This window comes from Calidris pugnax, unplaced genomic scaffold (genome assembly GCF_001431845.1).
Source record: "Calidris pugnax isolate Ruff unplaced genomic scaffold, ASM143184v1 scaffold124, whole genome shotgun sequence".
In the NCBI taxonomy this organism is placed as follows: Eukaryota; Metazoa; Chordata; class Aves; order Charadriiformes; family Scolopacidae; genus Calidris; species Calidris pugnax.
In genome coordinates this window covers 2,625,017-2,638,064 of record NW_015090914.1, presented here as the reverse complement: position 1 = coordinate 2,638,064, position 13,048 = coordinate 2,625,017, and the positions used below count along the sequence as shown (strand labels likewise).

The 13,048-nt window shown below is 39.7% G+C and overlaps 1 protein-coding gene across 2 annotated transcripts in view; it reads right to left on the bottom strand.

The window, feature by feature from the left end:
- The window catches only part of SEPT7 (septin 7), a 95,882-nt gene that overhangs the window by 23,105 nt on the left and 59,729 nt on the right, over positions 1-13,048 (bottom strand). Inside the window, exons 7-10 of one of the 2 annotated variants that reach the window (XM_014949484.1) lie at positions 12,773-12,869; positions 10,423-10,474; positions 9,388-9,513; positions 3,916-3,936 (exon numbers count right to left, since the gene is read on the bottom strand). In XM_014949484.1, coding sequence (XP_014804970.1) covers positions 3,916-3,936; positions 9,388-9,513; positions 10,423-10,474; positions 12,773-12,869 — 296 coding nt within the window. The remainder of the gene's footprint in view (positions 1-3,915; positions 3,937-9,387; positions 9,514-10,422; positions 10,475-12,772; positions 12,870-13,048) is intronic. The other variant, XM_014949486.1, reaches the window with a different exon arrangement.

The window sequence follows — 13,048 nt, the reverse complement described above, 5'->3', positions numbered from 1 at the left end:
AAAAAAAAATATAATAAAAGCTCTAGACTGCCACATTTTTCCCTCTGATTCAGTCTGCCTTGGCTCCTTACAACGCCGAGGCTGCCAAGCGTTTCAACCACCCCTCCAAGTTTCCTCACTTTCCCTCAAATTGGGAGCCAAACTTGCTTTAGGAACTTTGACGTCTCCGTTTGGCTTCTTCTGAGAAGCCACCTCCACAAACCTTAAAATTAATTTCCTACTTAAACATAATTTTATAATAGTCTCTGAAAAAGATCACTTTAAAAGATTAAAAAGATCAGCTTGAAGCCCATAAAAAGCAGTTTCACTGTGAGGAGTTCACCTGGAGATGACAGAAATTGGAGTTAAATATCCATTTATGTATGTTCAAATGACACCAAAACACTGACAACAACAAACTTCTGCCTCTTTCTTAGTTTAGTAATTCTCATTTAGATGATTTCTTACAAACATCGTATCAAGGCCCTGAAATGCTTCTCTAATATGCAAATTATCATTACTAAAGCACACAGGAGGCAACAGGCACAAAATACTCAAAAAGAGACAGAGGGGGAAAAAAAAAAAAAAGGGTGAGTAAGAAAGTTAAGGAGTATTTCCACATAGTGAGACTGTGAAAATAAGAAGAGAATGCATGTGAACATTAAAATCCCATTTTAAGTTTGGGCTTATACGAATTCAGCAAAGACAAGAAGCTGAGAAAGAATAACCGAGTTGTCTTCAAACACAGCATCTAACCGTGGAATCAACTCCTAGGCAGAGGTTATGGTGCAAAGTCTTGGCAAAAAGAGCCCTCTCTACATTTCTTCAGTTTAAGTGTGTTGGGCTTTGAGACATTTTGATTACCTCGGCTTCGGAGTCCTTCAGTTTCTGAACTTTTTCTTTGACTTTCATCTCAAACACCTGTTCCATTTCCATTTCCATTTTTTTCATTTTGGCTACATGCTCCCTCCTTTCTTCCTCCATCTGTGCCAACGGGCTCCTGTCATAAATCCAGAAAAAGCAGTTAGCTAATAAGAATTTTTTTTCATTTTTTCTTATCTGTTACATTAGGGCATCTGTAAAAAACAAGATGAAAACACTGAAGCGTTAAGATAAATAACTGCTAGCTTAAATTCAATATGCATTATTGCATTAACTGCTCAGGTAAGCTTTTCTTCCCCCAAAAAGACATTGATACAATATCTTTTTCTCCCCCACAATTCATTTACATTACATTAATGTTAACGGAAACTCTGCACTTTCTATCTTTAGTAGAACCTGGTCATGGGAAGAGAAGAAATCAAAGTTACACCAAAAAATCAGCATCTTCTGAGTGATCTCCAGTTGTCTTTTTCTTTCCCATTCAAATAGATAAAAAAATTAATGGACGAAATAAAATTTTTTTAAGAGTGTTGCAGACAAAAGTCCCATTTCCTCTCTAAATCTTCACTGTTCAACTCAAGCCCAGGAGTAAGTTAAGATTATAACTATGTTGAATGCCGTGGTAACACTTCTGAAAAGACAGTGACTTTGCAAAAAAAAGGTTCAGGCAACTGAATATCGGTATTTTATCAAAGTGTTAGTTGGAAGATGTACCTTTAGAATATTACTAATAAATATAATGTATAAAAATAATGCACACAATTTTTAATTTTTCTATACACTAGATGGTAACTTCTTTCCTGGATTCTACTTTTCTTTTTTCCTAAAGCTGCTATCCAAGAGATACGGGTTTGAAATAGCAAGTTTCATTAAGCACATTAAATGCTCAATAAACCAGGATGGTTTGGATCCAGTGGTGATCGCTACACACAGCCTTGTAAGACTTTTCTGCTGTTTAACAAAGATCGATCAAAACAAAACACTGGCCTCTTGTTTCCATTTGGAGTACATACAGCTTAAAATGACAACATTTTAACTGTTGTGCTGGTAAAAATGGAAAAGAATTGAATATATTTGGAGTTGTTCAACTCAACTAGGTAGGATATCTACTGCAATGTGTGCAAATCACTCAGACCAGCAAATTCTAAAATAGAGGTGGCAAGTCTAAGCTCTACCAAAAATAGTCTTCTTGCTTTCAATTCTTAAAAAAAGAAAAGAAAAGAAAAGAAAAATCCCAAAACAAAAATCCCAACCCCCAATAAAAAAAATCCCATTCTGAAACGAGCAAAGAATGTACTAACTATGAGTGATGATTGAAACATAAGCAGCAGTGCCTATTTTGATTCAGAATTTGCCATTTTTAAAAGACTGGAGACCGTATCTCAAACATCTGGTTTGACCATTAATGGCTCATTTCATCCTTCCTGCTTGCCCATTTTCACCAGTTAACAACACAGTGAAAGGAATCAATGTCATATGAACTCAAGGCCATAGGAACTTTTTCCTTAAATCCCAGTATTTTAAAGATGATAATTGTTGGGGGTTGTGAGGAGGAAGAAAATGCATTTCCATTGAAAAAAAAAAGTTAAATTGAATCTGAACTACTAGTTGCAAAGCTTGGATTGGTGAATAAAATGCTGTATGTGGTGCCCAGTGACAGGACAAGAAAGAATGGGCACAAATTTGAATGTGAGAAGTTCCATCTAAACATGAGGAGGAACTTCTTCCCTGAGAGCCCTGGAAGAGGCTGCCCAGGGAGGTGGTGGAGTCTCCTTCTCTGGAGACATTCAAACCCTGCCTGGACATGTTCCTGTGGGACCTGCTCTGGGTGGACCTGCTTTGGCAGGAGGTTGGAGGAGATGATCTCCAGAGGTCCCTTCCAACCCCATAGCATTCTGTATAATACACGGAACTGAAAGGGATCCTCAGTCCAACGTTTGCTGTAGCCCTTCAAAAGGCCAACTGCTAGCCAAGGAAAAAAATAAGGGTTAAACACAGGTGAAATAAAATAATACACAAAAATAAGAAGAAAATGAAAGAAGAGGTGAGTAGCAGTACTTGTGGAAGCTAAACATCTGTCAAAACAAGGCTATTTTCTTATTGTTACCTTTCAGAAGTGTAAAGTTCTCAAATATATCTGCTCTTCAACAAGTTACTTAGTAGGTAGATGTGAATATACTGAGGAACCACTGCTGCAGTTTCCTCAGAACTGAAAAAGGAGCAGAACTGTCCTTCTATGGACAACCTAATAATGTAACGGGGATGTCCTGCCCTCTGTATTCGAATAAAAGTGGTAAAAACCAGTCTGCCCAGAAAATTTGATAAACTACCAAGTGAGCATTTACAGCTGAGAGTTTTACAACATCGGTCACAACTGGTTTCGTTATGGCTTAGGTATGTGATGTGAGGAGAAAGCACATTATCCTCTATTTCAGGATAAAAACTATACAAGGGACTGGAACAAAAGAAGAGCTGAAGGAAAAAAACCCCAAACCACTGAAGAAAGACATTTAACTGATTTTATAAGATATATGTTAACACAGCCCAAAAATTAAAAATTATTCCAGATGCGGGCAAAGTGGAACCTCTGCGAGCCAGTAATAAGGTAAAATCATGGTCAGAAAAGACCAGTTAAAGTAACTAATTCTCCAATTCAAATTGTAAATTTACAGATAAGGGTGAAAATTCCACTAATTCTTTATAAGCATCTATCTAAAGACGATGAAGCTACAAATAGAAAATGAGGGAACCTCTTAACTTATGCGCTTCTACTCATTGTTGAAATTTGACCAAATTTGTCCTGAGACTCAGCCAAAAAGTTTCTTTTTACAGAGAGATTTGTCACTGAAAGTATTTATGAATTCCTAAAGTTTACATTAGCATAGCTTTAGAACAACAACAAAAAAAAAAGCTGCTAGGAAATAAAAAAAACAATGCCAAGAGTGGGATAACAGGAAATTGTTTTAAATTTGAAACATTAAACAGTGAAACCCTTTTTGTGTTTATAAAATTTTTGTCTTTAAGTTTTTTGGAAAAATTTAAATGACCACTTACATGCCTTCAACTGTGTCAAATCTAAAAAACAAAAAATACAGAGGCTTAGCTTAGCATGCTTAAATAAAACCACAAAACCAAAAAAGCAATGATTAAAAAAAAGTAAATTCATTACGAATAGATTCCTAAAGCTGATGATGTGCTCCCCCAAAAGCAAATTTTTCACAGTGAAAGTAAAGACTGTTAGTTAAAGCTGGTTATAATTCTTTCCCATTCCATCAGTAAATCACTCCACCTTGTCAGTATTAGTGCAGGTTTGGTGTGCAGGTGTTTTTGGGCATGGTTTCCCTGGAATACGCACGCTTTCAAAGCCACGGGGAGGATCTGAGGGACGTCAACAAACCACCTGCTCTAAACAAGTTTTCCAAAAGCGATGCCATATGGAGGCTTCTCTGTTCCTTTAAAAATTGTCACCTAGTAAAGGACTGCTGTATGAAAAACCCAGGAGTGGTGGTGTGCTCCAAACAGAGCTCCAGTTCAATGGCCAGCAGAGGTCTCACCGGTGGCTGAGCTCAGCTCTGAAGAAGGTTTGGTTGCCACCTCCCCAGAGCGTGATGCTTAACCTTGTGTTAGCACTTCACTGAAACTACAGAAGAAGCGGGGGGAAAAAAACAGAGTCTGAAATCAAGATTCTGATATTAAGCCTCACCACGTTAGAAGGTGGGCTTCATAACATCAGAAGCATTGCACAGAATTCACCAAGAGCACCAAGAGCGGAAGGAGTTAGAAGCAGGCTGAGGGCAGCAGTTAGAAGGACCTACGCCTTGAGGATTGTGTTATTGGTTATTGAAGGGATCAGTAGGTGGATAAGGCTCACCTTTACAGGCTACAACACGACCTTCAATAAAATAAGGTTTTAAACTCACTCAAGTTAGCACCTTCATAGAGCAAACCGGAAAGAGTTCTCAACCTAACGTTTTTTAATTTTCAGAGCAAATATCAATATTCACACATCACGTAGTACACGTGAAATTACAATTACCACATAGTTCGAAGAGACAAGTTATCCATATATGTAAAGGGTACCCTCCACATTTCTTTTCTTTTTTTTTTTAATGGATGGGATGATGTTGAAAATGGGAAGAAATCAGACACTAAGTCCAAAATATAAAAAAAGCTACATAATCACGGAAAAGACATGCTTTGGATTGCTCTCAGGTCAATAAATGACTTGCAGAACACTGAATGAGAGTTTCACCAAATCCGAGCAGACACATCAGAGAGGAAATTATCAACTGGGCAGAAGAAACTCCTTCAATTCATCTGCACAGCATTATTCAAACTTGGAGCACGTACTTCTGTTCGTTAACATTTGTATCTCGGTTCACAAAAATATGTTAACGGCTGCACGAAAAAACAAAGATCTGCTAAAATCACAAAAATACAGATGTTTTAGAGGTACAAAAGGTCAAGCCAGTCTCCGACAGCTGCCTGCTGGAGACACAGACACTTCTTTCAGAAGGCGTGCAGGCAAGCAGAAAATTCCTAAGGGAACGCACAGATAAACTGTTAATATCTGTTCTTCCCTCTTTTAATTAATTTCCAGGAAGACACATGGTTATTAGGAAAATTCCTTCTATGCTGCTTCAAGTATGCAAGATTCAAAACTATGAAAACACATTGAAGCCAAAAAAAGCACATTAAAGCTTAGAAAAATGCTGCAATGACATATTGGATAAGGTAACAAGACAAGAACAGCATCAGCTGCTTCACAGCCAGCGTATGCATTCAAGAATTTTATTCAAGTTTGCCAATGACACCAAGCTGTGTGGTGTGATCAACACACTGGAGGGAAGGGATGCCATCCAGAGGGACCTGCACGGGCTGGAGAGGTGGGCCTGTGCAAACTTCATGAAGTTCAACCAGGCCAAGTGCAGGGTCCTGCACCTGGGACATGGCAATCCCAGGCACAAATACAGGTTGGGTGGAGAATATCTGAAAAGCAGCCCTGAGGAGAAGGACTTGGGAGTGCTTGTGGGTGAGAAGCTCAACATGATCTGGCCATGTGCACTGGCAGCCCAGAAAGCCAACTGCATCCTGGGCTGCATCAAGAGAAGTGTGGCCAGCAGGTCCAGGGAGGTGATTCTGTCCCTCTGCTCTGCTCTGGTGAGACCCCACCTGGAGCACTGTCTCCAGCTCTGGTGTCCTCAGCACAGGAAGGACATGGACCTGTTGGAACGAGTCCAGAGGAGGCCACAAAAATGCTCAGAGGGCTGGAGCACCTCTGCTGTGAGGACAGGCTGAGAGAGCTGGGGTTGTTAAGCCTGGAGAAGAGAAGGCTCTGGGGAGAATCTCATAGCAGCCTTCCAGTACCTGAAGGGGCTACAGGAGAGATGGGGAGGGACTCTTTGTCAGGGAGTGGAGTGACAGGAGAAGGGGTAATGGTTTTAAACTGAAAGAGGGGAGATTTAGATGAGATACCAGAAAGAAATTCTTTGCTGTGAGGGTGGTGAGAGCCTGGCCCAGGTTGCCCAGAGAAGCTGTGGCTGCCCCATCCCTGGAGGGGTTCAAGGCCAGGCTGGATGGGGCTTGGAGCAACCTGGTCTGGTGGGAGGTGTCCCTGCCCAGGGCAGGGGGTTGGAACTGGATGACCTTGAAGGTCCCTTCCAACTGTAACCATTCTACGATTCTATGATGTATTTACTTACTAACTTTCCAACTGTAACCATTCTGTGATTCTATGATGTATTTACTTACTAACTCGCCCTATGCTTGGAGGAACAATCTCTAAGGAAAGGTTCCAAATACTTCTTACAAGTTTGCGATAGACTTTGCCATCTTTCAGACGGCTGAATCAAGCAAACTGCGATAATTTATTTCTTCTCTTGCTAAAATGAAAACCCGATAGGAGCACCAGTTGTATTTTGTATTTATTCACTTCCAAGGTGCAGTACTGCAGTGTTCTGAGCGACAGATCTCTTATGGAGAAAACTCTTCCAAAAGGCATATTCAAGAGGACAGCACAGTGACATCCTTACTTTTTGTCTCCTGCCATCTCATGCCTCGGAAAGCAGAGTAATTCCAGAAACTCTTAGCATAACTTCTAGCTAAAAAGCAATCATGGAATCACAGAATGCTATGGGGTTGGAAGGGACCTCTGGAGATCATCTAGTCCAACCCCCTGCCAGAGCAGATCCACCCAGAGCAGGTCCCACAGGAACGTGTCCAGGTGGGTTTGAATGTCTCCAGAGAAGGAGACTCCACCGCCTCCCTGGGCAGCCTCTTCCAGGGCTCTGCCACCCTCACAGTGAAGAAGTTCCTCCTCATGTTTAGGTGGAACTTCTTACGTTCAAGTTTGTGCCCGTTTCCTCTTGTCCTGTCCCTGGGCACCACTGAAAAAAGACTGGCCCCATCCTCCTGACACCCACCCTTGAAGTATTTATAGGTGTTGATCAGATGCCCCCTCAGCCTTCTCTTCTCCAGGAAATCTCAGCAATGCTACCAACAACTGACTGAGAGGTCGAGGGGGAATGAACAACATGAAAACAGTTTTGAAACTGTCTGATAGATGAATTTATATAAAACCACATCTTGTTACATTTGTAATATGGGAATAAAAACTAAATCATTGGGTTATTCGTTTGAAGAAGAATGCAGAATAACCAACCCTTACTGGAACCAGGTAACAGATTATTTCTGGAGGTGCAGCCTGACACAAATCTAGGCAGGCACAAAATAAAAATTGGTGAAAGTGTTATCACTGAAATTAAGGTTCTTCTGAATTTAAGGAAAACAGTAAGATTTGGAAAGGGATAAAAAACAGTATTAAACACCACCAAAAAAAATATAAAATCATAACAACTCTGATGTCCACAATTCTCTGAGTAGCCGGTTGTGTCAGTCATTTGATAAGTCCCTGAGACAGAGACACTGAGGTTCTACTGGAGACAGAAACAGCTCCTCAAGGAAAGCCATCAGGTGTGTCTCCTCACCCCCTCTACATATCTTACTTGCCCGCCCCACTCTTGTCTAACGGCCTCAAATGCGCAAACTACCTTACACGCCCCCCACCCGAATTTTTCCACCCTGACTGCCTCATTTAGTAATTTTCTCTTTCTTAAAACCCTCCCCCTTCTCTACCAAGAACCCTGTAGTGCTATGGGGACAACTGTAGCTTGAGAAACATTTCTAGCGTACTTACTATTGACATTCAGAACCCTTGAGATGCGACTCAGAGATAAAGCGACAGCAGGAAACATGACAGTGAGAAGTAACCACTCTGTTACGGACACACATATCTGAAGACTATTTTTCTTTTTTTTTAAAGACTTTACCCCACTATAAACTTTACCTGAATTTAAGTACACTTTTGAAGAGTTGATACAACTGACATATACTATTATATTTTTTGTCGACGCTGAGGAGGGAAGCCTGATGTAGGCTCACAATAGATGCAACTAAATTAGATCCACTTAAATCAATCCTTCACAGGCACTTTCAAAGCATTAAGGCAGTGCAGAATAAAGACTCCTTTAGTGAAAAATAGCTTTCGCTGGGAACAGCAGACATATATTTCCACCTAATTTCAGGGATCCTTTTCAGGAAGAACAACTATAATTTGGCACATCATTAGCTGACCTCTACTACCCTACATTTCGCTTCAGAAATTTATTTAAATGCAGTACAAATAAAATAAAGAGCATCACTAATTGCTAATTATTGTTTATAGAGTTGACACACAGAAAGCAGGAAAAATACTTCCATTTTAGAGCGCAGCTATTCTCAAATAGCATTATAAAATTAAAAATACAGTAGAGCCTGCTTTTAAATTTCCCAATAATTTCATGAGGTTGGCAAACAACTTGCCGTCAGAGGAGATTAAAATGACATACTAGGGTTAAAAAAAACTGGCAATAACAGAATGCAAACCCCCTGCATTGCAACTCTCCTCTCTCAAAAGATAAAAAATGTTGCAATAATTTTCCTGTCGTGATAAGGAACCCTAGAAGTAGTCAGAGTAGCATTTCAAAGATGACAGTAGTGCATTCGGACTGAGTTTCTAAACAAATATTAACCCATTCTTCTCAAAATCATCCCTGACACTGAGTATTAAGCATTCACACCCAAAGAGACAGTAATTCCAGAAATAGTATATATACCAAAATAGAAACACTAACGCACAAAAGCTTTGCAAAAAAACTATTTACAGGAATAGTAAATGTAAGGATTCTCTTCAGAACGGAATTACCTAAACCCCAGTTATTTAACACGTTCACACAAACTAGTGTAAACCTCAGTGAAACAGAAAAAATCCCAAATCCTAAGTACACCAGCAGTATTCAGTGTTTAGACCTGAACACAGTGAAGAGGCAACTGACTGGAGGATAAAATACAAACAAACCCACCACTTTCCCCCCAAAACCCCCCAAAATCCCACCACACGTATGCGAAACCAACCAAGCAAAGGAAACCCAAACCACCAAACCCTGAGCGAAAAGATCCAAGTGCACTACAACCTTGGCAAGAACTTACTTTGTTAGTTGCCCTTTATTTTTGTTGTTGTCAACCCCGTTGTATGTAACAGCTGCCAGTTTTCTGCTTCTGTAGTTCTCATAATGTACGTTGTTAGTGACATCCTTCAGGTCCTGCATGTGAGTTCTGCCAATAAAGTGGAATTTATCAGCTTAATGCACAAACACAAAATGCTATCTGAAAAAAAAAAAATCAGCCCATCTTCATTTTGCAAATTGGCTTCATTAAATTATACCCCTCCATTCATGTCCCATTCCCCACAATGCTGTCATTCTTCCATTTTAATTAGAAATCTCAAGACAGCAAAGTCACAGTTCCCTGCAAACTGATATATCTATCTCAAGTTTGCCAATATTCCGAACATTCACTTACAGGAGCAATCTTTGGAAAAATTTGAGTTCTGTGGATAAACTTGCAAGTATTTGGAGAGCAGATATGAGAAACTGTGTATTACTACTGTAGTAGGTGCAACAAAGCATGTCAGACAAGAAACAAGTAAGCAAAAACTTCCTAGTTTCTATCTTTTAAGTCTGAAAAAGCTAAAGTATTAGCTCCTTTTAATCATTTTTCACTGTCAGCTTAGAGAAAAGTTTAATAACTAAAGCAACAGTCGTTACAGCAGACGTAACTTACTGAACTGCTGTTAAGTACAGGACTCAGAACCTAACCCAACAAAGCACAGCTAGTCTTGCTTTAGACAACTGCAGCACTGAAAATTAAAAAAAAAAATTAAGAAATGCCTACAACTATATATATATATCAGCACTAACAGACAACTCGGGTTCCTATGGTTTACCACAGTTTTTAAGAAGAAGTAGGCAGAAAGTAAAGGGAACTATTTAAAAAATCATCACCACCACCTTTGCTTGCTAAATTTGTGGGTGGTTAAACAAGGTATCACAAAGAGCAAGATACAATTAAAAATATGGGGATTAATATGAACTAACTAGCTCAAATCTTTTTTTCCTCCAACACGTGACTTTCCAATCTTTCAGACACACTGGAAAACTTCATGTCACCTGTTCAGTCACTTACCTTATCAACATGTTCCTCAGAATTGTGAAGTCACAGTGTTCACCGTTTTCAACTGCAGAAAAAGAGAGATTTTTGTTGAGATGTATGTACCTTACACAGAGGTCACTCTCCTACGATCATTCACATCACTGATCCACCCAGATTACTTCCAGGCTTTCCTTACTCTAATAGTATGTGTCATACCAGTAGGAGAGCATCACCAATATAACTGTACCCATGGATCCTACCAGCAAGGTCCCTGTGCTCCCCTAAGCCATACTGGGAGACTGCACTCCGAGGCAGTACAGCAGAATAACAGAAACACAGTTTGGCCAGTTTTCTGATCCTTCGGAAGTCCCACCAGCAGAGCCTGGATCAGACCAAATAGCCAATTTGGATTTAGCTCTTTATGAACTAAGCAAAGGAAGGTCATATATAATTTGATGCACCTGCCTAAGGACTAAAAGGAAGGGTTGGCAGCTGTCATGAGATGCCACCTATTCCAGCCGTGCCTGTCATCCCATCGGTGTAGAGGAGGAGAGGCTGTGAGTGGCGTTTCCCTGACGGATAGTGAAATGATGCTGGAGAAAAATGCACATCCAAGAACACTCTGGGGTGCAGAGAGAGAAGGCAACACACAAAGCTCTCAGAGCACACAAAAGAAAGGCACGAAGCAGGTTCCAACGTGCCCATGGAATAGAGATTGCCATTTTAGAATCACAGAATGGTCAGAGTTGGAAGGGACCTTCAAGATCATGCACTTCCCACCCCCTGCCCTGGGCAGGGACATCTCCCACCAGACCAGGTTGCTCCAAGCCCCATCCAGCCTGGTCTTTCATGGGAAGGAGGAAGAAGAACAGGATAAAGGAATTAAAATAACCCAAGTAAGTTTAGCGAATCCTCCAGAAAAATGAAGCAAGTAGCCTCTTCATGTGTTCATCTGACATCTGCACTCCTGCATTATTTTATTCCATGGTTTTACACAAACTATTAAGTTCCCCTCAGATAGCACATGAGGTCATAGTCCCAAAAAAGCATCATCTCTGAGTATTCTGTCTGTAGCTGACAGACTCAAAACCACTTAAAGAGGTTCCTTTTAGCCTGGCTGTAGTTCTTCCCCTCCCAAAGCTGTACAATCACATGAGCGTGAAACATTTTTGAAATCTGTTTTAAAGTAAAGAAAAGCAGCACCAACTTGTACGTTTCCAAAAGCTAACACAAGAGCCTTAAAATAAAGCTCGATCCTCTCTGGTACAGCTGGTTTTTACTTTCTGCCAAACCTCATTTCCTGCCAGACACGCACTTCAAAGCGCTCCAGCATTTTTCTTTAAAGTATTGGTCCATACACTGCTTGTTGGATGGTGATTTTTTTTTTTTTGTCTATTTTACACTGCATCAAATGTATAGTCTGGTCCTCTTGGAAGGCAGAAGAGTGAAAAGAGAAAAAGAAATCTTCTCTTTATTCAATACATGCACACTATAAGGAAAAAAAGTTCAATGATCATGGATTAAAAAAAAAGGTTTAGTAGCAATTGTGTCACTATACAGCCTGGTGCAAGCTTTATGTCTCATGTGCTGTTTGAAATAAGAGCATTAAAATCATAGAATGGTTAGAGTTGGAAGAGTTGGAAGAGTTAAAGCACAAGCAATGGTTGCCAGAGGAATATACAGTTATATTCGAGTAGAGAATAAGTTTTAAAAGGAACTAAAAAAAAAAAAGAAAAAATAAAAATTAAACAAGGGAAACTATCGAAAGTATTCAGTTCATGACCAGGTACCTTCCTTTTGCTACAGCCCAGCAATTAAGACTCAGATGTTTTGGGGGAAAAAGAAAGTAGAGAATAAGTTTTAAAAGGAGCTAAAAAAAAAAAAAGAAAAAATAAAAATTAAACAAGGGAAACTATCGAAAGTATTCAGTTCATGACCAGGTACCTTCCTTTTGCTACAGCCCAGCAATTAAGACTCGGATGTTTTGGGGGAAAAAGAAATTCTTCAAGAAGCTTTAAGTTGAATTTACACTAGTCAAGCTGGTCAAATTAACGTTTATAATGTGAATGCTCTAGAAAGACGAATTTAAGAAATACGTGATTTTTATATGAAGAAAATTAAAATAAGAATAGTAGCAAGTGGATGATGAGGCTTAACTTACATCAGCTGCAGTAATTTACTACAAATTTTACAATTCCTCAGTGAGGCTTCAACAAAAATCTGCTTGCAAAGTTACAAGTTGATGAACCTTTCCCTTGTTCCAAGACCATCAGAATAACAAAACGGTATATTCAATGCATTTCCAGACCAAAGCACATTCAACTCGAACATTTCAAATACAGACATCTGTTTTAAAGGAATAAAAGCCATGAGAAAGCCTTACCTTCTGCAACCCCCCATGGGTACTGCCTTCCTCTGACTCTCTTGCCGTTGACTTCAATGATCGTATTACTACCTACCACAGCAAGAGGTAAACGGTCCTACAACATAAAGGGATAGTTTAAAAACTCAACGTTTCTATTGCCAAAAGATACTGAAAACATGCCCATGTATAAACTTGACGTAGTTTGGTGCTGGAACACTGCAATGCTGCTTACCCCAAGTGCGACAAGAGTTATGGTTACTGACCTATGTGTTTAATATGTTAATATGTTTAATG